Raw genomic sequence first — 27303 nt, 5'->3', positions numbered from 1 at the left:
TTTGGTCATCGTTATGGAGTTGGCGCGTGTTGGTTGCTTGCGGAGAGGGGGCGTCGGTTGCGGGGTGTGGTGCGATGCTCTCATTATAAGTCGGGGGACGGATTGTATCGAAACCTTTTAGTTTCGTTACACCCTCCCCTTTCTTCCCCGACGAGAGTTACGAAGACTCGTGCGTCGGGTGTGCGGCGGTGGATCCTGTACCTTTGCTCGAACCACCAACTATCGAACAGGGTCCGAACCCGCGGCTCTAGTCGCCACAGTACCTCCTGGATTAGAGACGTTGGCAGGATTCGGTTGGCGGTGTTCGTTGTCCACTCTGGCGGAGCCACCGTCCAACGGGCGGCGTACTCGGCAGCAGATAGCTCGTACACCTCAGGCGTCGGGGTGCGTTGTGTTGATGTCATCAATTTCCATGGGTTCGTCGGCTTTGGGGTCCTCGTTCGGGGTAGTGGTCCCATGGCGACTGGTGTCTTCATCGGGACTGTCCTCTTCGTCGGTGTTGATGGGCCCGCGGAGGTCGGGGGTCGCGTCGCGGGGCCTAGAGTAGTCGCTGAATCTATCGCCCATGGGGGAAGAGGTCGAAGTCCGCGTGCCGCGTGGTGGGGTGCCTCTCTGTGCTCGCTGGTACGAGGGCAGCTCCGACGGTCGTCCTTGCAAGGTGATGCTGCCCGGCGGGCAGTGACGGGAGTATGGCGGCGGGGGGTCGTACCTCCGGGTCTCGAGGGTCTCCTCCTCCGAGTCCGTGGGGTACTCTTCTCCGTCGTCCGTGCTGTTGCCGGACGACGTTCCGCTCTCCGTGTCCGTGTCGACATCGGACCCCTCCGAGTCGGTGTCCCCCGTGAGGTCGACGATTTCGTTCGTTCCGACGTGGTCTTCAGGTGCGGCGTTCATGGCGTTGGCTGATTTCTTCTGTTGGCTTTAGAATCGGAGGTGGCGCTATTTAACGAGGGTTTACGCTGATGTTGCGGAGATGGCTTTTGTCGCTTCGGCAGTGTTGTTTTTTTCCCTTTCAGCGTTGAATTTTTCGAAAAGGCGCGAAGGGTTTCATAGAAGGTTTCCGTCTGTGGCTGCTCCTGATAATTTTGCCCTAACATTTGTGGTTAAATTAAAATGTTCTTTTACGTAATGTATAAATATTAATTCAAATTCTTTGATTTTATGTTTAAATTCTTCCGACGGTTTTATTAGTCCGCCATGCGATACCTCATCCACGTAGGTAAATGTCGATCTTTTTGAAAACTCATAAGAAAGTCCCAACTTTTTAATAACATAACCTGCTAGGTATTCGATGGCATCCTCCGTCAACTCATCCATCTGGTTATCTGTAGGTATGTTGTTGGCGATTTCGAATTCAAAATTTTCAGGCTCATTTTCTTTATTTTCCGTACTTTGAGAATTAAGATCTAAGTTTAACCAACTATCAGAATTGTCATTTTCAACATTTCCATTATTTGATAAATCGGAGGATTTGTCTGCTGGATGAAGCCAAGTCGAGATGGGCCACATGCGTTCATTCGGCACCCAAATTAATACCTCCTGGTATCTCTGTTGTTGTTGCTGGATTCTCTGAGGTTCTTCCTCCCTGAATACCTGCATCATAGATCCTTGTGGTTCTTCCACCGCTTTCTGTGGCTGTTTGCTTGAGGACTGAGGACTCCCAAACCCATTATGTTCTCTAAAAGACGATTCTGTCGCCTACAAACCCTCACATGTAAAATTCGACACCTTCGCGACTCCTCGAAAAAATCGAAGGATAATTTAAGAGTCCCGTCATAGTTTCCTGAGGTGTCCAGCATTCAGGAAGGGTGGAGGGGATTCCCTAGAAACGAAAACACCTGGGAGCCAGTCAGGCATTTCGAATGCGAGGGGCTTATATCAGCATTCGAGCAGTCTCTTGCCGTTGCTTTGTAAGCACTTTGTACTGGGCATGTGGTAGTGCAAGGCGGTTTGTGAATTAGGGTATCTCGCTCTCATCGCTCTTTTGATCCCCTCGGAGCGAGTCTCTCATTACTGACAAGCCCAGAAATGAGACAGACTGACGACAAGAAGAACCGTCCCTCAAGAAAGGAGATGAGACACATTAAAAAAGGAAGCCAACAGAAGCTAATACTCTGAGAATTGTAACGGTTGCGGTTGCGGTTGCACAGTCCAGATCCAGGGAAGGTTATTGCTATGGTGCTCGGGCATATCGCATGCAATAACCGTGGGCCAATGAGCGATGCAGGTCATGGCATAATTGGGGTGGGTGCATGCAAGCTCGATTTAGGGAACAGCTGAGCTAATCTGTGCCGCGCATCGCAACGGATCTTTCGAAGCGGAGGGCTCAGATCTGTTGACTCTTAAATCGGCGCTGAAATCGGAGCTAAAAGCTCAGCTGAAATCGGAGCTGAAAGCTCAGCTGAAATCGGAGCTGAAAACTCAGCTTATCTGAGAGCTTTTTTCAGGCAGAATCAGCTTGCAGGTGCGTACATTGTCGGCTGATCTGATTGCTGAAAGCTGAAAGCCATAGCCTCTCTCTCTTTAAGCGTTCCCAAAATGTTGTCGCGCGTGCGTAAAATGTTACTGTGCGAAAATGTGCACATGAAGAAACTATTAAATGAACGGAAAATACGCAGAGTGATTTGGGTGCACGAAACTTTTCGGGATCGACCGGTTCTTGGGGAGCTTCACCATATGTAGCAGCTTCGAAGGTTCCCAATAAAATTTGTCGAATACGCAAGAATGCAGGTTGAGACCTTTGACTATATTTTAAATAAAATTGATTCGCGAATTCAAAAGCAGCAGACCTTCTTTCGAGAACCCATTGGACCCAAAGAAAGTCTTTTTGTTACATTGCGGTTCGTAAAGGAACCTTTTTTTATTTGTACTGTTTATTTTTCGTTATGTGTATGTAGTTATGTGAGTATGTGTGTGTATGAATATATGTATGTGTGTATGTACCCTGCAGTACCGGTCATTAATGACTCAGCTGCTGACACGTCGATGACAGCGTCACTACCCCCGATGACATAGTTGATGACCGGCCATACGCTGAGCTGATGACATTAACATGGAGATGTCCTAGGGCATAATCGATGACATTGTCATCGAGCCTTGCCGAAAAATCATGCATTTAATAAGCGATGATTTTTCGGAAAAAATCATGCACTTAATAAGTGATGATTTTTTGGCTTAAATCATCGCTTATAAAATGCATGATTTTTAGGTAAAAATCATCGCTTATTATGTGCATGATATTTAGGCAAAAATCATGCATTTAATAAGCGATGATTTAAGCCAAAAAATCATCACTTATTAAGTGCATGATTTCTACATAAATATCATGCACATAATAAGCGAGCCAAGCCGCACAAATAAGGGTTACTTTTTGTTGTTTGTTTTGCTGCTGGACTGCTCAAAAATTGCAATTTCATGCCCACCGCAGATTATACGGATTTATATTCTATTTCTTTATTCTTCTTTTATTCCCGAGCATAAGAGAAGAATAAAGAAATATAATGTGAATGCAGCGAAACATTAATATAATTTGAACACCGTTTTTCCATAAATTTAACTTTTTATACAATTGAGATTTTTTTTATTTAACACGCGCACAACACATTATTAATTAATTCAAAACTGCACTTACCTGATAATAATAATAATCGCAGATTAATAATTAATAATCACTTATTAAAACTCCAGATTAATAATCACTTTTTAGAACTCCGTCTGACAATTGCAATTAGCAAAAAGAACAAAGCAAAAGAGTTCTGTCGACGCAGGCGCAAAGAAAACGAACATATAAAACGAAGTTCTCTGCTACTGCGCACGGTCGGCAGAACCGAATTACGTTCGGCACGCGCGGAAAAGAAAGAAACAAAAGAAAAAACAAAGGGTTCGATTTGGCTGGCGTCAACGCCTCGATGACATTGTAGATGACATTCGTCATCGCTCAATGCTGGTACTGCAGGGTATGTACCCTCTAGTACCAGGCAACTAGTTCCGTACCGGTGCCGCCCAAGCTACTATTCTCACCTCCCTGGTTCCAGATCGATTACCCGCAATGTATTTCAGCGGAGAATTTAACACATGCATGTCCTAGGGCGGAACCACCCCTGGTTCCCGCTCGATTACCCTTCAATTACTCGTAGCTAGTTGCTCAGGAGTTAGTTACCAGAAGAAAGTCAGCAACTAGTTACCCACTCGACTACCCTTCGATTACCCGTAGCTAGTTCTGACCTAGTTACCAGTAACTAGCTCCGAACTGACTACTGGTAGTAGTCAATCTGTCAGTCTGGAATAATACAAAAATAAAAACTCAATGTCTTTCAATATAAACGAATCATTTTTAATTATATGCTGCTTAGCCTACTCCTGGTTTTTTGTAAGACACTTCTTTTTAAATACTCTCTTCTTCATCCTCTGCATTGCCTTCCGTAAAGTGCTTTCGGGTGGCTCATCGCCAGGCGGAATACATTCTGTAATTAATATTTGTTTCATTTAATATGAAACATTTTTAAATCTCTAGCTGTGTAAATGGTATTTTACCTGCAAAGAATTCTTTGTGGGTCCTAAGGGCCTTCTTCCCTTGGACCCCATCGACATTAAATGCTAGGACAATGTGTTTGCTCAGTATGAAGTGCAAGCTACTTAAAACGCCAGCTGGATGGAGTATTGATTTCATTGCTGTTGTCCTGAATTCCTCCTCTTCTATCAGAATTTCTTTTTCTTCCACTTTTTCTGCCTCTTTTTCTTCCCTGCACAACGCTAACTTTGCAAGGTTAGCTTCCCTTTCACACTTACGGAGTCTACGCAAATATCTATTGCTCATCATTTTATTTAAAATATATAATATATTTGCACGTACCTGTTTATAGTTTATTTATTAATTTGTTTTCTCACTTTTTTAATGACACAAACGACTCTTCCATTTTGTTTGTGTAAATTCTTGTCTCTTGCATTCCACGAGCGCAAGTACAGTAAAATATCACGATTAACTTACCATTTCGGTGCTTATTGCATGGTGTGGCTCGGTAAAAAATAGCTGAGTGGGCACTGTATTGTAAATCTTGTTCGCGTTTTCTTCATAACTCCACGGAATTGCGGTTATTTGTCGACTTCGAAAACAAAACGAAGGCATCTGCACCTTCGTTTTTCGGTTCTTTTTCGACTGGTCCGCGTTCGCTTCCCGCGTAACTAGTTGCGTAGCTAGTTGCGCGGTAAACAGCACAGAACTAGTTCGAGAGGGGTCAATTGACCCCTTTGGTTCACAGGGTAATTAGATGTATGAATGTGTAGTTAGAGTATGTATGAAGGTATAATGTATGTAAAGTCTGTAAGGTATGTAACATACAAATAATAATAAATAAAGAAAGAAAGAAATGACTAACAAAATATATAAATTATGAAAATAAATAAAATTAATCTTCCTCCAAATATTTAAGGACGACATTTTGAATGTCCGTCCTCATCCGCAGTTTTTGGCTTGCTGACAGGGAGCTCGGCAGCAAAGGTATTAAACTTTTGAAAATAACATATCGTCTGAGTCTTTGTTATTTGTATTATTTTCAATTTCCTTTTCCAAGAGTTTTAGTTTTTTGTGTTCAATTTCCATGAGTTCGTTGTCCATGTCTTTTTGTCGTTTGTTATGTCGTTTGGACACTCCTGGCTTTTCGATGTCATATTTTGTCATGTCAATTTCGGTGTCGTACAGTTCAGCACTAAATGGCATTGATGTGTCGTCCGGGGCACCGTCTCCACCGAAATCATCCTTTAAAAAATGCATTAAATTAAAATATTTAATTTTGGAAACGTGAGGCTCCGTTGCTGCTGCTCCTGATACGAGTTTTGGCACATTTCGCTGAGCCTTGCGGTATTCGTCTTTTAAATATTTAAACATTTTTTTGCACTGCTCCGCTGAAAATAAAAATATGAAATGTTTCAAATATTTGTCGACTGGTACTTCGATGAGAGCACTTGCATTTAGCTTTCGAATAGCGGAAAGCACTTTGCGGAAAATAATTCCAGAAACATGCTCAGCGATTTGGGAAGAATTGAATTCGACTCACATGATCCCACCAGACTGTACAGAGTACAAAAAAATCGCGCATGACTTTTACGAAAAGTCAAGTTTTCCCAATTGCATTGGGGCTATTGACGGCAAACATTGCCGTATAAAATGCCCAACAAATTCTGGCTCGGATTATTTTTTTTAATTATAAAAAATGTTTCTCAATTGTTCTTCAAGGCGCTGCGATTCTAACTGTAAATTTATTTTTATTGAATTAGGGTTCAAAGGTAGTCAAAGTGATGCAGGAATATTTGCTGCATCAAGATTACAGCAGGCCATCATTCGAAATGAGTTGGACATTCCTTCGGAAGAAAAAAAGCTCCCTTTGTTATACCCGATACTCAAAATGAGTATTGGGGTATATTAGATTTGTGGTAAAAGTGTATGTGTGTAACGTCCAGAAGGAATCGTTTCCGACCCCATAAAGTATATATATTCTTGATCAGCATCAATAGCCGAGTCGATTGAGCCATGTCTGTCTGTCCGTCTGTCCGTCCGTCCGTCTGTCCGTCTGTCCGTCCCCTTCAGCGCCTAATGCTCAAAGATTATAAGAGCTAGAGCAACGATGTTTTGGATCCAGACTTCTGTGATATGTCACTGCTACAAAAATATTTCAAAACTTTGCCCCGCCCACTTCCGCCCCCACAAAGGGCGAAAATCTGTGGCCTCCACAATTTTAAAGATACGAGAAAACCAAAAACGCAGAATCGTAGAGAATGACGATATCTTTTAGACTGCGGAATCTAAATTGGATCGTATTATTATTATAGCCAGCATCAAGAAAACAATTTCATTTTTTCTCGCCCTGTCTCTCTCTAACACACACGTAGCATAGGCGGCTTTGCTTAGAGTAAAACATTAGCGCCTAGATCTCAGAGACTATAAAAGCTAGAGCAACCAAATTTGGTATCCACACTCCTAATATATCGGACCGAGACCAGTTTGTTTCAAAATTTCGCCACACCCCCTTCCGCCCCAGCAAAGGATGCAAATCTGGGGATATTCACAAATCTCTGAGACTATTATGGCTAGAGTAACCAAATTTAGTATCCGCACTCCTGTTAGATCTCACTATAAAACGCATATCTCAAAATTTCGCCCCACCCCCTTCCGCCCCCACAAAGGGCGTTGCATCCACAATATTGAGGATACGAGAAAACTAAAAACGCAAAATCATAGATAATGACCATATCTATCAGATAGCTGAATCTGGATCAGATCAGATCATTTTTATAGCCAAAAGGAACAAATCAATTTGCACTGGCTACGCAGCGCCCGACGTCACGCTCAGACTGATTTTCTGTCTCTCTCGCACGCACTCTTTGTCGTGTCGTTTAATATTAGCGGCGTCTGCCGGAGGAGAGCCATACTGACTTAGTATCGGGTATAACTGTAGAGTTGCAGTGTCCGCAGCAACTCACAACGTTCCCCCTCGTTTTGTGTGCCAACAAGCTACCAGCAACGCGATGGCAGATTATCTCTCTCACTTCCGCATGCTGCAAGCTAACGAAGCATGCAAAGAGAGAGGCGTGAGAGAGATAGAAATATTCCAAACGGTTCTGCGTCGGATGCGGCGGCGCACGACCTCTGCCGAGCCTGTCGTCCAGCGGGCAGAAAGATGGCAAAGCAAACGACAAAAGTTACAACAACACAACAATTGTTAGAGAATGTGAAGTCCCTAATTTTGCCTCTGCGCTGCTACCAGACAGAACAGCAACCAAACGAGAGCATGTATTTCTATCGCTCGCTCCTCCCCTCGCACGAACCCGAACGTTTTCTTTCTCGCTTATATTTATGTATGTACGTCATACGTACATATACAGTTATGTAGCAGCGCCAGCACACCGAGAGCTTGTGTACAGTGCAGCCATTTGAGCATATTTTAAGACATAGCTAGAAATGGCTTATAAAATTTTCAAAATGCTTTTACAAGCAATTTAGTATTTTATTTAAATACATTCAGCTTTTATTTTAGCCTTAGATGTATATTTCTTCTCGTCTGGATTTTATTTTTGCATACAAATTATTGGATCTATTCTGTTGGGCTATTCTTAATATCTGCACATATCTGTTAATTTATCGCTAAAATAACCAAAAGCAAAAAAACCACAGCATTTTTTATTCCAGGGGTCTATGTCTAATTTTAAGTGTATTTATTTTCAGTTTTAGCCATTTTTGCGATTTATTTTTGAATCTAGCTCTGAATTTCTGGCAGCACTGCTCGTGTAGAGCAGTTCTGCTTCCATGATTGTGTGTGTTTGCACTGCGCAGCGACAAAAAGGTATAAATACCGCAGTCCTAGAGGAACTGAGCCCTTGTTAATTTTCTCCTTCGTGGCAAGCACATCGTGAACTTGGACGTATATATATTTTTTTGTTTCTGATCTTAAGTAAACGAAATATAGGAATGTAAATATACGTGTCGGAATTAAACGGAGCATTGTAAAGAACAAACTTTTGCGGCGTTTTTCTTTATAATTTCTTCACTAATCGTGCAGCATCAGGGTGATCCAGTGGTGCGGTGGTTGCGTGGGTTGCGGGGGTTTCCGTGCAGTTGGATGGGAACTTGAACAATTCTACTGCGGAATGCGCAGCTTTTTCTGCTTCTACGGCTTAAAAATAGAAGCCTAATCAAACAAAAGTTAGGTTTCTTTTTTTGGGTAAAACTGAAATCTTTCTTGTATTTTTAAGCGCCACAGTAAATGATACGTGCCGTGAATTCGGAGGATTTGTCTTGTGATGGACCTATTTCAGGCTGAGGTAAGCTCAGTCCCGTCCAGGGGTCAATCCACAAGAAATTTTTAGAAATTGGATGGAACCGTAAGGGCGGCGTCGGGGGCGGCCTATCGTAGAGGGGCGGATCGGGCTAGAATGGGCGACGCTCGTCGTGCATACGAAACGGCTGCGTGGACTCAGGGCTGGGTGGCGTCGGTGCCTCGACTAATTGGAGTGAACTTACGCAATCGGGTGTTTTTACTTCGATAATTTGACACTTTGTTGTACTTATTAGTGGTTTAAATGAACTTATTTTACTTCGTCGCCGATGTCTTCTCGTGAGTTCCGGGTACCGCGTCTGTACTCCGGACCGGGTCTCTGCGTAAGTTTTCCTTTGGTTCTCGTCGCCGTCTTTTTATAGGCCCGTATTGCTGGGTCTGCGGGTTTGACAAATGCACTTCCGCGTCGGGGTGCACTTTGCCGTTCTTGGTGATCGTCGCAGATTTTCGCGGCGTCGACTTTCCTCCGTCGATGAACCCGGAAGACCGCACTCGGCCGATGGCTTGGCCTGGAGTGGGGAAAGTTCGCGTGACCTGATGTCTTTGGTCATCGTTATGGAGTTGGCGCGTGTTGGTTGCTTGCGGAGAGGGGGCGTCGGTTGCGGGGTGTGGTGCGATGCTCTCATTATAAGTCGGGGGACGGATTGTATCGAAACCTTTTAGTTTCGTTACACCCTCCCCTTTCTTCCCCGACGAGAGTTACGAAGACTCGTGCGTCGGGTGTGCGGCGGTGGATCCTGTACCTTTGCTCGAACCACCAACTATCGAACAGGGTCCGAACCCGCGGCTCTAGTCGCCACAGTACCTCCTGGATTAGAGACGTTGGCAGGATTCGGTGTTCGTTGTCCACTCTGGCGGAGCCACCGTCCAACGGGCGGCGTACTCGGCAACAGATAGCTCGTACACCTCAGGCGTCGGGGTGCGTTGTGTTGATGTCATCAATTTCCATGGGTTCGTCGGCTTTGGGGTCCTCGTTCGGGGTAGTGGTCCCATGGCGACTGGTGTCTTCATCGGGACTGTCCTCTTCGTCGGTGTTGATGGGCCCGCGGAGGTCGGGGGTCGCGTCGCGGGGCCTAGAGTAGTCGCTGAATCTATCGCCCATGGGGGAAAGAGGTCGAAGTCCACGTGCCGCGTGGTGGGGTGCCTCTCAGTGCTCGCTGGTACGAGGGCAGCTCCGACGGTCGTCCTTGCAAGGTGATGCTGCCCGGCGGGCAGTGACGGGAGTATGGCGGCGGGGGGTCGTACCTCCGGGTCTCGAGGGTCTCCTCCTCCGAGTCCGTGGGGTACTCTTCTCCGTCGTCCGTGCTGTTGCCGGACGACGTTCCGCTCTCCGTGTCCGTGTCGACATCGGACCCCTCCGAGTCGGTGTCCCCCGTGAGGTCGACGATTTCGTTCGTTCCGACGTGGTCTTCAGGTGCGGCGTTCATGGCGTTGGCTGATTTCTTCTGTTGGCTTTAGAATCGGAGGTGGCGCTATTTAACGAGGGTTTACGCTGATGTTGCGGAGATGGCTTTTGTCGCTTCGGCAGTGTTGTTTTTTTCCCTTTCAGCGTTGTGCCTCGATGATGGTCCTCGTCAGCGGTTCTGTGGTGCAATTGGATCCTCGGGCCGTTTCGACGGCGGATTGTCCGGCGTGGGCGGCAAAGAGGGGGGGCGGGATGTCAGCTGACCCCGATGGGTTGGCTGGTGCCCACTGCTGATTCGCTTGTGGCGCGAAGTCCAGGTTCATGAGGGACCCGGAATCGGACCCTCCGTCGTCGCGTTGGGGTCCTGCTCCTTCCCCTGCATCGCTCGCGTTTGACACGTCAGAGTAGTGTGGTCCAGCACCATCACCGGATTCGTCCTCGTTGCGTACAGCTGGAGGGGTGACTACTCGACCTTGACCGGCCAGGTCCCACTCGGCCCAAAGGGGCGAGTCCCACTCGCTTCCGCGAGCCACTGGGTGTCCGCTCCCTTCGTACTGCAGCGTGGACGCCAGGCTTGGAGCGTCGCGCAGGATCGTCTCGTGCTCGTCGGTGTCCGTGGTCGCATTGTCGTCGTCTATGGCAGCCCCGTAACTCCCGAGCCAAAGGCGATTCAGGGCGGCGACGTCGTGATTGGGCGCCGAGCGGACACCTGCGGTTGCGAAGCGACCATCGGGCTCCACTTCCTCTTCGGCGTCGGTCCCCGGGTCCTGTGTTTGTTGGTCGATCCACCCTTGGATGGCTGCCGCGCGCTGACCCCATGGCATCCAGCCCGGTTGTCTAAGAGTCGCCTCTCCGAGCCGCCTCAACTGGGCTTGACGGGAGGTGGATGGCCCATCGGGGTTGACGATCCAGCCGCGAGTCCGGCTTGCAGTCGGTTCGTCGGCAGGCGCCGGGGCTTCAGGCCGCTGGTCTCCGCTAGGGTGTCCCGTCGTATCACCATTTGCCCCTAGGGGCCGAGCTTGCCTTCCATCTCTTAGACGCTTCATGTCTTCTGTCGATTCTAGGGAGAAAATGCCTGTCGGTTAGAACCTGCCAGTCTTAACTAGAAGTATTAATACCCTCCCCCTATCCTGCTTGAGCGGTGCGAGTAAGAAGATGTTTACATTGGATGTAGTACTTATCTAATCCCATAAGGGGATGTATACGTAGCTTACGGTTTCGTGGGTCGCGCCCCTTACGGGGCGAGGACGTTACGGTAGCGCGCTACCGCAAGTGGCCCTTGCGAAGTCGGCAAGTCATTCGGGTCTCTCCAGCGTCGTCGGGTTCTCCTCGGGGTGTTCCACTCCGTGGAAGGCCTTTAAGTCGGCTAAACTCGCTGTTTTCCTTTGTTTGCCTTGTTGAATCTGTAGTCGAACTATGTTGGGAGATAAGAATTGGGTTACCTTGTACGGCCCGTCGTACTTAGGGGCCAATTTTGCCGCGAAACCGTCGGCGGCTTTGGATAAGTGATGCTGCCGAAGGAGGACTAGGGTTCCTAGTTCGGGTCGCCACTCGCGCCGTCGGAGGTCGTATGTTCTCTTCTGCTCTTGGGATGCCCGTTGGGTGTTCTCCTGTACGACTTTGAACGGGGTAGCGACATATCTCCGACGACATATCTCCGCCGATCCACAAACGACATATCTCTGATCGAAATTATGTCGTTTTAAAGCGACATACCTCCGCGCGGAGATATGTCGTCTCAAAACGTCATAACTCCGCGCGGAGATATGTCGTTTGTGGAACGGCGGAGATATGTCGTTTCAAAACGTCATATCTCCGCGCGGAGATATGTCGTTTGTGACATGGCGGAGATATGTCGTTTCGAAACGACTTAAGTCCGCCAGAAAATAATTAACTAATTTCGCATGTAAAATACACTTATATTTTTTTGACAGCATTTCATTTTATAACATGATTTTATTGAAATTAAAAAATGTGCAATAGTCCAAATACACAGAAATCATAATAGCAGTTTAAATTAAATTAAATTTTGTCGTTCTTAAGTTAATTATAAATAAAAACATTGCGTATGGCCTCTTCGACTTCTCGGTTGCAACTTGGACATTTTGGCTTTATATTTTCATTTTCTTCCAAGTCGTTTTTTGCTTGGTTGTGGGCCACAATTTGATCCCAACATGTACCACAAATGTTTACCTGATTGCACGGGCGCAATAACACAGACTTTGGGTTACATAGGCACACATTGCATGGATTCATTTGAACCAATGATTTATCAGATGACTGACTTGAATGAGAAGCATTCGATGAAAGTGACGATGTGGAAGATTTCATATCAGAAGACATTCCAGTTAAATTGCTTTCATTGTCCACCCCTTCAAAGAAGTCCTGCTTTGAAAAGCGGTCAGCTAAGGAAACAGTGCATGTCAGAAATCCCTGTATATCTATTTCACCTCTTTCAAAAAGATCCATTGCGTCCATTATTTTTTTTGAGCGATCCTGAGAACAAAAATAATTAAGCTAACATATTATTTTGAACGATTAACTTAAAATTTATTCAACTTACACGTAATTTCTTCTTCTGTGTCTGATTTCCATTACCACCATTTTGAAAGAGTAAAGCAAACTCGCGACTTTTTTCATATTCTGCATCAATAAGACATTGAACAAATTTAGACGAGGGGGAACGTTGTGAGTTGCTGCGGACACCGCAACTCTACAGTTATACCCGATACTAAGTCAGTATGGCTCTCCTCCGGCAGACGGCGCTAATATTAAACGACACGACAAAGAGTGCGTGCGAGAGAGACAGAAAATCAGTCTGAGCGTGACGTCGGGCGCTGCGTAGCCACTGAAAATTGTTTTTTTCTTTTCGGCTATAAAAATTATCCGATCTGATCCAAATTCAGCAACTGGATAGATATTGTAAGGAAGTTCTCAGGCCGAGGTACAGCTTCTCAGTCTGTCCAGGGCCCGGTCCTTCCCCACAGCAAAATTTGTTGTGTGAGGACCTAAGGGGAGAGCCGCTCGTGGCGAAAGCGCGCCCGTGGGGTGGATCGTGGGACGGTCGGGCCTGGCCCGGCCACGAGGCGTGGGTGAAGCCGTGCTTGGGAGCTGCAGAGACGTGCGTTGGGGGTCATGTGGGGCGGGAGACGGGGTTTGGGTCAGGGATCGGAAAGGTGTGGGAGAGGGGAGCCCAGCCTAGCAGATGCCGAATGATCCACGACTCACATCTGCGTCGCCGGGTCCCCCGGTCGAGGGTGTAGGAGAGGGAAAACCCAGCTTGGTGAATGCCGCATGATCCACGACTCACATCCACTTCGCCGGGCCTCCCGGGAAATGGAAGAGAGGGGGAGGGGGGTGAGTGACTCCTACGGGCGAATGTTCTGAGACAGGTGGGTTGAGGTTGGTGTCTTTATTGTTTTCGGATCATTTCCCTACTTAAAATCCCGCGCCTGCAGCGGGGAAATAAACGCCAAAAAAATATCATAAACAACATGTGGGCATAGATATGTAAAGAAACTGCGGGAATGTTCTGCTTATACCTGCCTACTGCACCGATCTATCCCCCCCAGAGCTCACATACGTGTGGTGGCTCACCCTTGTTTCCCTTCTTTGGGTCCTGTTCTCCCACGGCGGGTCCTCGTCACTTGGCTTCCCTTGCACACCGCGTGGGTGCGGTCACAGCTGGTTTTATTCACCGCGTGCGGGCGAACCCGGCTTATTGTGTACACGGCGCGGTCCCGGCTTAATTTTCACATCTATTTTGGCTTCCGCCGCACAACCGGTCTGGCTCAGCCCTCGGAGATCACTCCCGAGCTTGGCTCGCGCTGGACCGTGCCAGGCCTCGGCTTTTCTTTTTCGCAGCTTCTCTGCCGCTTCGCTGCTGCGCCGCCTTCGGCTGCCGGCCTTGGCTGCGTGGGTGTATGGCTGCGTGTGTGTATTGCCTGCTTCACCGTCGGCTCTTTTCCTCGGCTGCGTGGGCGTAAGACCGATCGGCGGCTTCTCTGCCGCTTCGCTCTCTTTCATGTTGTCTCTTTTCGTCTGCGTATAGCCGTTCTCTTCCTTGCGTTGGCTGCGTGGGCGTAAGAGCGTATCTCTTTCGTGTTGGTTCTCTTCGCCTTCGTATAGCCGTGGTGTGCGTCTCTCTTCGCTGCGTCTCTCTTACGTGTTGGTTCTCTTAGTTCTAATAAGTAAAAAGGCCTACTGTTTTGGGGTTTCTTAGCCTATTTCTTACTTTAATGGGTGAAAATAAGGATTCATTGTTGTTTGTCTTGGTAATACTAATAATAATAGAAGTAATAAAATCCGATAATAGTGATAATGAACTGAGATAATAATGAAATTAGATAACAAGCCGTCGGGGCGGTCCCTTCAGGGGATGGTGTCGTGGTCAGTGTTGTGGAGGCTTATGCCTTCACACTCCCTTCCTACTTCGGGGTGGGGCGCGGTGAAATGCGCACCAAATTTCCGCTGATGCATACGCGGAAGCGTTGGCCGTCGTGGTGTTCTAGGCTGCGGATCTGGCTGCGCCCGTGACGCGCCGCGTTTGCCTGAGCGCTGGCGCCTTCCAGCAGGCTTTGCGGGATGCGGCGGTCAGGCGTGCTTACCCGCCAGGCGACTGGGGCGATTGGCCATTCCTGCTCCTCCTGCAGCGCGTTTAGCTCGGGCATCTCCTCGAACGCTGTGAGTAGTCCTCCCGCCTCTGCCTCTTCCAAGCCCAATGACAGGTCGCTGTCCTCCTTTGGTTGGCTCGGGTTTCCTGGTTCGGCTTCTCGGGCCGTGCAGCTCGTCGGTTCCGGGTTCGGGGCGTTGTGGTCGGTGGGAACTGGCGATAGCCACTTCATTGGTGCGTGGTCCAGCGGCTGCCAATCGGGATTCTCCCTTCTTTCCGGGGCTGCCGCCTCCTCCTGCGCGTCCCACTCCTGCAGTCTGGCGTGGCACCCGTCGTCCCAGCTGGTGTCCGGGATCGGGCCGTTTGGGTTCTCCTGCCCTCCCAGGATCCAGGCTACCTCCTCGTCTCCGCCATCCCTGGGTATCGGGGACACGGGTCCGTCCTCCAGGCCGAGTTCCTGGAGCAGTTGGGGCAGCTCATTGCCGGTTACGTGTCTGGGTGGCTCGTGTTCATCCTGAAGGCCGAGGTTCCGGAGCCGTCGGGGCAGCGCATCGCCCAGACTGCCGTCGATGATCCGTAGCGGAGTGGTGTCGTCCTCTTCTAGGAGCTGTACCTCGTCGTCGCTTGTTGTGTCGTTGTCCGACGCGGGGATGATCTCCCTCCCGGGCCTGGGTGGGGTGATGGGCCGTGGATGGGCGAGCAGCAGTTGCAGGGTCCTGTCGGCGTCCTTCCAGGTGGTCCAAGGTGCCACGTCAACCGCGATGTTGGCTGGAGTGTTCTTCTGGCAGTTGGCCGGCCCATCTTCGTCCTCGCTCACGTCCGAGTATGGGCCCGTCGTGGCCCGCTCGGCCTCCAGTTGGCGGTTTAGCTCCCGGACGGAGTGCTTGACCCATGGGCGGCCACCCGCTTTTCCGAAGCGTCGGTCGTGCAAGAGCTCTTCATCGGTGCTTGCCTGGCAGGTCGGCTCCCATTGCTTGTCGGCCTCCATCGTCGGGCTGGTGAACCCTTCGTCGGAGCTGCTGTCGTAGTTTGGCCGTGGGGTCAGCGGGTCTCCCATGCGGTACAGGTAATAGGGCGGTGGTGGTGGGGACCGCAGCCGCAGTTTGTGCGCGACTGGGGAGCTGCTCTGCCCCTCGGAGTTGGGGTCCAGGTTGACGTGTCCTGGCTCGACGCGTCTTCGAGTCGCGCGTGGGGTGACGGCGGTGCCTGTTCCTTGGCCTGGATGCTTGCGGCGGCGTGGGCGTCTTGGTGGCTCCTGCTGGGCCCGGCCTGCTCGGACCTCCTCGTCTGAGTCCGATGGCCGCATCGCCCCCACTGTGATGATCCCAGACAGGTTGTTTCGTGACGTGTTCGGACGGACGACATCGTTGAGCCATGCCCAGGTCATGGTTGTCGCCCGGCGGGGCGACGGTGGGCCTTCGGGGCGGGCCCGACGTCGGGATGGCCTAGGTGGCCTGGGTGGTCGTGGTACGGCTCCTGTTGATGGTCCATGCTGCGTGGTGTTGCCCGGTTCTGCTTGCGGGGTCGGGGAGTGGTGTCTTGCTTGTGGTTGGCTGGTCGTGGACCGCGGTTGAGCTGGGCGGCGACGCACCCCTAGGATGCCCCTCCGTGCCATCCTCTGCCTCTAGAGGCTGTGCGTCGCTCGTCCTTGGGTTGTCCATGTCGGATCTGGTGGGGGGAAGAAACCTTGTTTGGTTAGAACCTGACCTGTGCCACTGATGTGCCCTGTGCCCTGGGTTTCCCTGATCGGTGCATTTTCTAGTTTCTGGCTATTTCTTACTCTAATCCCTTAAGGGGAGTTAAGCTATCTTACTGCGTGTGTACGCGGTTGCCCCTTGCGGGGCGAGGACATTACGGCAGCGCACTACCATAAGTGGCCCTCATGAACTCGCGGTTTTCCTGGTGCTGGGGTCGTCGTCATCGTTGTCTTCGCTGGTGAGTGTGTGCTCGTAGTCGTGGTAGGCCTTGAGGTCGGCTAGTCCGGCCGTTCGTCGTTGTCTTCACGGATGCTTCTGGAGTCGTGCTATGGTGGGAGAAATAAATTTAATTACTTTTTAAGGCCCCTCATATTTGGGAGCCAGTTTGGCAGCGAAGTTGTCCGCCGCTTTGGACAGGTGATGTTGGCGTAGCATCACGAGCGTCCCGATCGTGGGTCTCCATTCGCGTCGACGTAGGTTGTAGGTCCTGCTCTGCGTCTGTGATGCCTGCTGGGTATTTTCTTGTACGAAGGCGAAGATTTCCTTGAGTCGCTTGGCCTTGTTGGTTGGGGTCTCTGTCACTTCGCCTAGTCCTGGGGTCGTCTCTTCGTACGAGGCTCCAGGCAACCGAGGTTCCCGGCCGAGTACGATGAATGCTGGGCTGAAGCCTGTGGTGTCCGATGTGCTGCTGTTGATGGCTAGGCTGAGTTCGGGCAGCAGCTCGTCCCATGTCCGCTGGTCTCCATCGATGTACTGGGCGATCATGGTTTTGATCGTCCTGTTGGCTCGTTCCGTGGGGTTTTGTTGTGGCGTATAGGGCGCCGTATACTCCAATTCCATGCCTGCTAGTTTGCAGAACTTTCAGAAAGAGCGACTTGTGAATTGGGTCCCGTTGTCGCATACGAATTTCCGTGGGGTTCCGAAGCGGCTCAGGATCCGTTCCCGGAAAGCGGTCTCCAGTAGTGCGGTGGTGGCCTTGCGTAGTGGGACCAACTCCACCCACTTGCTGAAGGCATAGAAGAACACCAGCAACATAGTATTGCCGTGTTTGGATCGGGGCAATGGTCCAATGAAGTCGGCGCAGACGATGTCCAGTGGTTCTTGGGCTTGGCGGGTGTGCATCTTCCCTCCTGGTTTGGTTTGACTCACCTTGTACTGCTGGCACTTGGTGCACTGCTGGATATATCGGGCGATATCTCGGTGCAGTCCGGGCCAGTAGTACCTCTGGGCTATTCGTGTCGCTGTCTTCCTGATTCCGAGGTGTCCTGCTGTCGGATGGTCGTGGCACTCTTCTAGCACGCGTCGGCGGTGGTCCTTGTTGACACATAGGTTCCATTTGATAGGGTCTTCTTCGCTGGTTCTGCTGCTGGCTTGTTTGTATATTTGGTCGCTCTCGATGATGAACTCCGGGTGTCCTTCCGGCTGTTCCTGGATCCGCTTGCGGAGCCTCTGCAGCCAGGAGCAGGGGCAAGGGTCCCGGTCTTCGTCGGCTCGCTGCAGGGTTTCTACTGGTTGTCGTGAGAGGGCGTCAGCCACAACGTTCTGGCTTCCTCGGCGGTAGTGGATGTCAAACCGATATTGCTGGAGGTCCAAGGCCCAGCGGGCGATGCGTCCCGTTGGATTATCGATGGAGTTCAACCACTTCAAGGCGAGGTGATCCGTGATTACATCGAAGTGGTATCCTTCCAGAAAGCATCGGAGCTTCCGGATTGCCCAGACTATGGCAAGGCACTCTTTCTCGGTGGCCGAGTAGTTTTCCTTTGCCTGGAGTAGTCGACGGCTTGCGTAGGCGATGACTCTTTCTGCTCCGTCGATCTGTTGTGTCAATACTGCTCCAAGGCCATACGATCTGGCGTCCGTTTGGAGTACGAATCGCTCGGCGAAGTCGGGGCATGCCAGGACTGGTGCTTGCGTGAGTCTTTCCTTGAGAGTCTCGAATGCCTGATGTTGTTCGTCTGTCCACTCCCACTTTTGATCCTTTTTGAGCAGGTTGGTCATGGGCTGGACCACCGTGGCGAAGTTGGGGACGAAACGTCGGTACCAGGATGCCATCCCGATGCAGCGTCGCAGTTCTTTCAGTGTGGTGGGCGGTGCTAGTTTCTGGACTGCGCTGACCTTGCCTGGGTCCGTGTGGATGCCTTGTTCGCTGATGACATGGCCGAAGTAGACTAAACTCTTCCTGAAGAAACTACACATGTTTCTGTTCAGTCGGAGGTTCGCCTCTCGCAGCCTCCTGAAAACCTCGCGAAGGTGGTCGATGTGTTCTTCTAGCGCGGCTCCGATGACGATGATATCGTCGAGATACGCGAACGCGTACGGCTCCATGGTGGGTCCGATGACGCTGTCCAACGCTCGCTGGAACGTCGCTGGGGCTGAGTGTAGGCCAAAAGGCATGACCTTCCACTGGAAGAGTCCTCTGCCGGGGACGGTAAATGCTGTTGCCTCTCTGCTGCCCTCGGCCACCGGGATCTGCCAGTATCCGTTTTTGAGGTCCAGCGTGGAGATGTAGCGAGCGTGGAGAAGTCTCTCGAGAATGTGGTTAATCCGTGGCAGCGGATATGCGTCCGGCACCGAGCGGGCATTTAGTTGGCGATAATCCACGCACATTCGCATTTCTCCGGTCTTCTTTCCTACCAAGACAATTGGGGCGCTGTGGGGACTGTGGGATGGCTCGGTCCTTCCGTCCCGTAGCAGCTCGTCCACCTGCGCGTTGATGATCTTCTGCATGGCCGGGTTCTTCGGGAAATAGCGCTGCTTCACGGGCCTGTCGACTCGCATTGTTATCGTGTGTTCGGCGATGTGGGAGACTCCAGCTAGTCCGTCGAATTTCGCCAGTTCTTCTTCCAGAAACTTGCGTGCCCACGGCGTGGGGGGTGGTTCGGGGTCTGGGTCTTGCTGCCACGGCTCCATTTGGTAGTCCGTCGTCGATGTCTCTCTGATCTCGTCCTGTGGTGTCGGGGTTCGTGGCAGCATCGTGTTGCCGTGCGTTGAGCGGGGTAGTGGGCCTACGAAGTCCGCGCAAAGGATGTCGAACGGGCCCTTCGCCTGTCGCGTATACATGTGACCTGCGGGTTTGTTCTGGCTCACCTTAAATTTTTGGCAGCTTTCGCAATGTTTCCCGTATCGGGCCACGTCTCTGTAGAGTTCTGGCCAGTAATATCGTTGGGTTACCCGAGTGGTAGTCTTCCGTATTCCTAGGTGTCCGGCGGTCGGGTGATCGTGGCATTCTTCTAACACTCGTCTACGATGGCCACTGGTGACGCATAACTTCCACTGGTGAGATTCTTCCTCGATTGGTCGATTGGTGTCCAGGCTGCCGGTAGATCTGTCCGTTCTCGATTATAAAATCTCTGCATTCCTCAGGTCGTGACTGGATACGTTTGAGCAACCTTTGTATCCAGGGGCAGGTGGGCAGGTCTTCTAGGGCTCGCTGTATGGTGTCGATAGGTTGCCGGGAAAGAGCGTCTGCTACGATGTTTTGGCTTCCGCGTCGGTAAAGCACGTCAAAGCGATACTGTTGGAGTTCCAGAGCCCAACGGGCGATGAAACCGGTTGGATTATTGATCAAGTTTAACCACTTCACGGCGAGATGGTCGGTGATGACGTCGAAGTGGTAGCCCTCCAGGTAGCATCGCAATTTCCTGATGGCCCAAACGATGGCTAAGCACTCCTTTTCCGTGGCTGAGTAGTTCTCTTCTGCTCTCAAGAGCCTTCGACTGGCGTAGGCTATGACCCTCTCCTCTCCGCTGATCTGTTGCGTCAGGACTGCCCCTAGACCGTAGTCGCTTGCGTCAGTTTGTAGAGCGAACCTCTCCGCGAAATCCGGGCAGGCTAAGACGGGTGCTCGGGTTAACTTCTCCTTCAACTCCTCGAAAGCGGCCTGCTGTTCGTCACTCCAGATCCACCTTTTCTCCTTCTTCAGGAGGCTAGGCATTGGTTGTACAATCGTCGCGAAGTTTGGGACAAACCTCCGGTACCACGATGCCATTCCTAGGCAGCGTCGAAGCTCCTTTATTGAACTGGGTGGGGCCAACTTCCGGACGGCGACGATTTTATCTGGGTCGGTGTGTATACCCTGCTCACTAATGACATGTCCCAGGTATACGATGTTGCATTTCTTTTGGTTCAATCTTAGATTTGCTTCCCGTAGTCTCCGGAACACCTCTCGCAGATGGTCGACGTATTCCTCCAACGCCGCTCCGATGACAATAATGTCATCAAGGTAAGCGAATGCGTTGGGTTCCATCTGTGGTCCGATGACGCTGTCGCTGGAACGTGGCCGATGCTGAGTGCAGTCCGAACGGCATCACCTTCCAATGGAAGAGTCCTCTGCCCGGAACGGTGAAGGCGGTACATTCTCGGCTCCCCTCAGCCATAGGGATCTGCCAATACCCGTTCTTGAGATCCAAAGTCGAGATGTAACGTGCGTTACGGAGCCTCTCGATGATGTGGTTGATCCTGGGCAGTGGGTAGGCGTCGGGTATTGATTGCGCGTTGAGTTGTCGGTAGTCTACGCACATCCACATCTCGCCTGTCTTCTTTCCCACCAGTACGATGGGAGCGCTGTGTGGGCTTTTTGAAGCTTCGATTCGCCCGTCTTGCAGCAACTCGTCGACCTGAGCATTGATGATTTTCTGCATGGCCGGATTTTTGGGGAAGTACCTCTGCTTTATCGGCTTGTCGTCCTTCAGAGTGATGGTATGCTCAGCTATGTGAGACACGCCCTCCAATCCCTCGAACTTGGCCAAATCTTGCTTCAAAAACTCGGCTACCCACGGCGGGAGGGGTGGTTCGGTGATGGGGGCTGTAGGTGGCGAGATTTCTTCGAGCAGGGCACATGTTATGATGGCGAGGTTCCCGGTGATAGGGTCAGTCGAGTCTGATCTTCGAAAAGGGTTGCGTTGTCGACCGGCCGCGGCATCGGCTAAAGGGGTGAGTTGATAATCCGTTGGGGGGATAGATGCGATTTGGTCTACCTTGACCCGCTCCTGTCCTTCGGGGCCGTGGTCTTGCAGGCGTAGCGGGTCGTGGTGTAGAACGATGCTGGTTTCCCGTGGGGTCGTTCGCTCTGATTGAGCCGCACTGCTGGGCATTTCTGATTTGGCTCGCGTTGATCGTGTTGTATTCTTAGCGCCGCCGGGTCCGTCTCGGTCGGGGCTTAGATGCGTTGTCCTTGTATTGCTGCTGGGTCTGGCATGGTCGAAGCTTCGATGCGTTTCGGGGCTTAGAAGCGTTTTCCTGATATTGCTGCTGTGACTGGCGTGGTCGAAACTTAGAAACGTTGTCCTGATGTTACTGCTGGTTCTGGCGTGGTCGTGGCTTAGCTCCGTTGTCTTGGTAGGGATACTCTGGGTGGTTTTCGAGGCAAACGGACTGGCCCTGGGTGCGTCCAGCGGTGTCGCAGTCGTCTCCGTCGTGGCTTCGTTACTCTGGGCGTTCTTCGGGGCGGATGGACTGGCCCTGGGTGTGTCCAGCGGTGTCGCAGTCGTCTCCGGCGTAGCTTCGTTGATGATTCTGGCGTGGTCGTATCGAATCGTGGGTTGGGTTCGGGTGGCGTTGCTGAGTCTGGCGCGTTCAAGATCCTGATGCGTTGTCGTGGGTCTATTGCTGGGTCCCGCGTGGTCGAGATTCCGGTGCGTTGTCACTGGTACATTGCTGGGTCTGACGTGGTCGAGGTTCGGGTGCGTCGGCTTCGTCCGGGTCGCTGTTGGATTGGTCGAGCGGGTAGGAGCAGCGGATGCAGTCGCGGGACTTTCGTCACTAAAAGTAACCATGCGGGGCCGATTCGAGGATGATGTGGGGATCGGGTTGGTTTCCCGGATCGTCCGCTGGGTCAACTGCAAGTACGCTCATCCGCATTGTATTATGGCCTGGACGCCGCAAAGGAAATCGAGCCCCAGTATGATGTCGTCCACTACCATGGGTAGGACTAATAGAATCACCCGCGTTTCCTGTTGATCCAGACGTACCTTGACCGAAACTGCTTGCGTCACCTCCTTTGCTGTACCATCCGCCAGGCGGACGGTAGTCCTTATGTTCCGTGCGTTCCCTCCGGTACTTACTTCATGAGCGGTGCGTTGACTGACGAACGACCGCGTTGCTCCCGTGTCAAGGGTAGCTGTGAGCGGTACTCCTTCGATGGCTACTAGCGCGGCGATCCTGCCTCCTTCCAAACTTAAGGGATGAGTTACTCCTGGGGGCCCTGGAGGTATGTCTCCGATCGGTTCCCTGACGAGCGGAGACTCGGCCCGTTTCCCGACTCGGATAGCCTACAGCAGTCGATCGTCCGGATGCCGCGGCGGCCACACTCCCAACAGAATAGCACTCGCCGATTCCTGCATGAACTGCTGAAATGACCTTCCTCCCCGCAATTCCGGCAGGCCCGGCGTGTGTTCACCGGCCGGTCTCCATCCTGGGTCACTACGCGGCTTGCCGTCTCGGCGCTCCGGGAGGGCCCGGTGTCGTCTGGAGGGGCATGCTGTGGGGTGGATAATCCGGGTCCTTGGTATGATGGCGTTCTGGCTTTCGTATTTGGGCGGTCGTTAGCTGGGTGGGTTTGTTCGCGGTCCCGCGTTGTCTCGTACGCTACTATCAATTGGGTCAGTTCTCGCAACGTCTCGAACTCATGTCTACGGGTGAACAGTTTGTATTCCGGCCGAAGGTTCTCGTAGATCCTGTCCAGCTCCCTGTCTAGAGTATACTGAGCTCGTTGCATCATGAGTCGGAGGTCGATCACGTAGTCCTGAAAGGCTTCTCGAGGTCGTTCGTGACGGGAGCGGATCGTATCTTGCAAGCGCTGAAAGTATCGCGGGGGTAGGAAGAACTCCAAGAACTCCTTCCGGAACTCGGTCCATGGCTTGCCTTGCATCTGGAACGTCCTAAACCATAATTCTGCCTTGCCAGTTAGTAGCCCGGAGATGGCTCGCGGCAGTTGTGCTGGGCTTCCGCCATATCAGTCGACCCTTTCTTCCAACCGTTCGATGAAAGCCAGCGCATCCGAGTGTACGTCGAACTTCAGACCCCAGTTTATCGGCCAGGGCGGCGAAGGAAATTTCTTCCCTTCCGGGTCGCGAAGTTCCGGCTTCCTCGGGGAAGCGGTGCTGGGGGTGATTGTCACCATGTCGTCGGTCAGTCGTGGTTTCAAGCCGGCCAGAGTCGCCGTGAGCTGCACGCGGGAACTCGGGAATTATGATAGATAGAGGCTGCTCCGCACAGATCCCTTCCTTCCGCTCTCGCTGACTCGGTCCCGGCGACGGGGACGTGTTCCTCGGGCTTCTCGGGCTGGGCGCGCTGTCGAAGACCATTCCGAGCTCTTTGATCCGTTTTTCGATCGCAGTCGGATGCTCACCGCGCGAAATAAAGGCCGAGATCTGGCTGCGCAGCTCGTCCGCTGTCTTGTTTTCACCGAGGCCGAATTCGGCGGCGATGGCCTGCAATTCGTCCTTGCGCCGATACGAAATCGACTGTACCCCCATGTCGAAGCACGGTGGTCGAACTGGCACTTCGAGGTCTCTCGCGTTTCCGACGGTAGTATCATGTATTGACCCTCCGGTAGAATCTTTTCTTAGGTAACGCACTGAATACCGGAGTCCTTGGGGCTAGTCACGGAAGCGCGGCGTATGCACGGTTAACACGGTTGTCCAGTGGAGGCGTCCTTGCTGCTTGGGGTCCTGGTCGATAGTCCTTGCTATCGTTGTCCTTGGAATTGTCCTGACTGTTGATCCTTGCTAGTCCGGCCGATAGTCCTTGCTATCGTTGTCCTGGGAATTGTCCTTGTGGTCCTGGTCGTGCTGGGTTCGTTGATTTAAGCGTTGGATCTCGTCCCGTGTTGATGGCTGAACGCTGACTGATCACTTTGAAGGCCGGGCGTTTACTCTCGGCTATCGTTTTGTAGGCCTGGCTTTGAATGATCACGCTGAAGACCGTGCATTGAATGACTGCTCTGAAGACCGGGCGGTGACTGCTCGCGCTGAGGGCCGGGCATTGACTATCGGCTATCGTTTGGTAGGCCGGGCTTTGAATGATCACGCTGAAGACCGGGCATTGAATGACTGCTATCGTTTTGAAGGCTGGGCATTGACTGACTGCTTCTGGCTCTGAGTCCAAAATATATAGCCGGGACGGTCGGTCTTCGGGAGGTTTCCGGAGCTCGCTCGGCTTCTGCAGCTCACGACTCGCTGCTCGCCGCGTGTCGCTCTCTTTTTGCAGCGATTTCTGCCCAGCTTCGGCTCGGTTCTCTTTCTCGGCCGTCTCGCTGCGGTGTTCTCCTCCTCGTGTGGGCGCGGCGGCCACGTGTTGACGCTAAGGCTAGGGAGGTTAGGGAAGCCAGCCTCGGATGTACGTGAATAATGGGCGGCCGCACGTGCGGTTTTACAGACACAGCTATTCCTTTGCCTTAATGATGTTGACCGGCCGCGCTTGCGCGTGGTACAGTCCCGACGCCCTCAACTATTCGCTTTTCTGACCAACTGTTCCCATTAGCACCGCAAAACATAACGGAATCCCGGAGTCCCTGCTCGGGAAATACCGACAAGTATCGCCGAGAGTACCTAGGCTATCGCCGGACGGTACTTACAGGACCCTGTCGGCCTAAGAATTACTACGACGCGGAAGGGGGACTTTGCTATGCGGAAATACCGGCAAGTATCACCGAGAGTGCCTAGGCTATCGCCGAACGGCACTTACGGGACCCTGTCGGCCTAAGAATTACTACGAGGATATCGACGAGCATCACCGATAGTGCCTAGGCAATCGCCGGATAGCACTTACGGGACACTGTCGAACTAAGAATTACCACGGGGGTCGGGGATATCGACAGGCATCGCCGAGAATGCCTAGGCAATCGCCGGATAGCACTTACGGGACGCTGTCGAACTAAGAATTACTACGAGGGTCGGGGATACCGGCAAGCATCGCCGAGAGTGCCTAGGCAATCGCCGGATAGCACTTACGGGACACCGCCGAACTAAGAATTACTACGAGTACGAGAATACCGACGCGTATCGCCGCTGTTATATTACATTTCACTTTATTCTTTCTTGGTTCCCTACCTATCGCACCGCTCAGCAGCCCGTATACACGTCTAGAGACTCGCTTACCCCTGAACTCCCACGCTTGTATTCGTCGAAAGCCTCCTCTTCCCCGTGGGTGCAGCGTAGATGCAGGATCTCCTCTCCGTAAGTGTAGTATCGATGCAGGGTCTTCTCCCCGTAAGCACAGCGTCGATGCAGGATCTTCCCCCGCGTTGGCGTGGATCTGGTCCGCCACGTGTTTTACTTTTCGTACGCCACTCGAATTTTATCCGCAAACACGGCCGACTCCTACGACTGCTTCAAAACGAATCTCTTAATCCCCGTTTTTCTTCTCCAGCCTCAGAACTCTCTTGATCCAGTGCCAGCGTGGGCGGCCAGCGTCGTCATTCTCGCGGCGGCAGAGGGCTGGCGTCGTCGTTCGGCGTCTACGCTGCGCCGGTGACTTTTGTCTCTCTTTCTCGCTGCTGGCGCGTCGTTACTTCGCTTTAGTTTTCCGCGTTTTTCTTCTGCCGTTGCTGCTGTGAGCTTTTGCTGTTGAACCACAGCCAAAATAATTAAAAAGTCTTCATTACCCTTCATTTTAAGAAAGGGCACGATCCCGTTAACGCATGATGAACTTTTAGCGTGCCTTCTCTTCGGGGGTCATCCACTTCCCCATTTTGGCCATAAAGTGTGTCTCCAGCTTGCCGTTTCCAAGGAGGAGCTGCGGCTGAAGATGATACAGCGGGAGAGGGATCGCGAGAGGAAGCGTATCAAGCGCATGAATCGCGAGTACCGGCGGCTGGAGCAGGAGCGCGATCGGGACAGAAAGAAGGCGCGGAGGGCGAACGAGGCCTTCCGGCAGCTCGAGAAGCTGCGTGACAAGATACGCAAGGACCGCAAGAAGGGATACCTGGTGACCGATCCCTCACAGCTCCCGCCCGAATTCGCGGCCATACTACAGCCAGTGCCTGTTGTCAAGCCCGATGTTGGTCTACCGCCAACCTCCCAGGGCCAGCAACAACAACAACAGCAGCCGCGGTCGTTCGCGTACCCCGCCTTGCCCATCACCAGCGTCACGCTGATGCCGCAGCTTTGCCACCCCATTCTCCACCAGAACCTGAGTGCCACGCTGTACGCGGGCCCGAACGGCATCAAGCAGGAGTACGGCCAAGATGTGTCCGCCTCGGCCATGGCCGCTGCCCAGGCGGCTGCTCTGGCAGCGCTACGGGGCCAGCAGCACACGCAGGACGATCAGGATATGGCCCTCAACCTGGAGCCGGAGATCATACTGCAGACAGCGCCCGATGTGAATCCCGCCCAGCCACAGCAGCACCACCTCACTGACCACCAGCAGCAGCAACAGCAGCAGCAGCAGCACTGCAACATATTTCAGCACATGGCACCGCAGGCCCATATGCAGCACATGCGATCGGCGGCGCTACCTCCGCCGCCACCCTCTGTGGCACTGCTGCCACCGCCACCACCAGCCACACATCAGCAGGTGTGCCTGTAACAAATGCTCTTGCAGGAGCATCGCAAACAACAGCTCGAATGGTGAGGCCATTTGCCTTTAAATCGGACAACTCATTTGTGAACTTTGACAAAAACTCTTCAGAATTAAATGGCTTATTGTGACCCGCAAAAATACCTTTGGGGAAGACCGGAAATTTGCTTAATTTGTTTACTCTAATAAAAATAGACCCCAATTGTGCACGAGAACTTTTAAATAATGGAAGCCCGTCAACATTAA

General features: G+C 51.8%; 1 protein-coding gene across 1 annotated transcript; it reads left to right on the top strand.

The window, feature by feature from the left end:
- The first annotated feature begins 565 nt into the window (after positions 1–565).
- LOC6596785 (PAX-interacting protein 1) lies at positions 566–27066 on the top strand. The gene is made up of 2 exons (XM_026990157.1): positions 566–658; positions 26254–27066. Exons 1-2 carry the CDS (start codon positions 566–568, stop codon positions 27064–27066), a joined length of 906 nt encoding a protein of 301 aa, XP_026845958.1.
- Positions 27067–27303: the final 237 nt, after the last annotated feature.

The sequence above is a fragment of the Drosophila persimilis genome, unplaced genomic scaffold, assembly GCF_003286085.1.
Source record: "Drosophila persimilis strain 14011-0111.01,24,50 unplaced genomic scaffold, DperRS2 tig00000520-arrow-pilon, whole genome shotgun sequence".
NCBI classification, from domain to species: Eukaryota; Metazoa; Arthropoda; class Insecta; order Diptera; family Drosophilidae; genus Drosophila; species Drosophila persimilis.
This window is presented reverse-complemented; position numbering and strand designations above follow the sequence as displayed.

Coding starts and splice junctions, on each gene's coding strand:
- LOC6596785 (XM_026990157.1), top strand. CDS start 566: ATGGGGGAAGAGGTCGAAGTCCGCGTGCCGCGTGGTGGGGTGCCTCTC. Junction 659..26,253: donor CCGACGGTCGTCCTTGCAAG/GTGATGCTGCCC, acceptor GTGTGTCTCCAG/CTTGCCGTTTCCAAGGAGGA.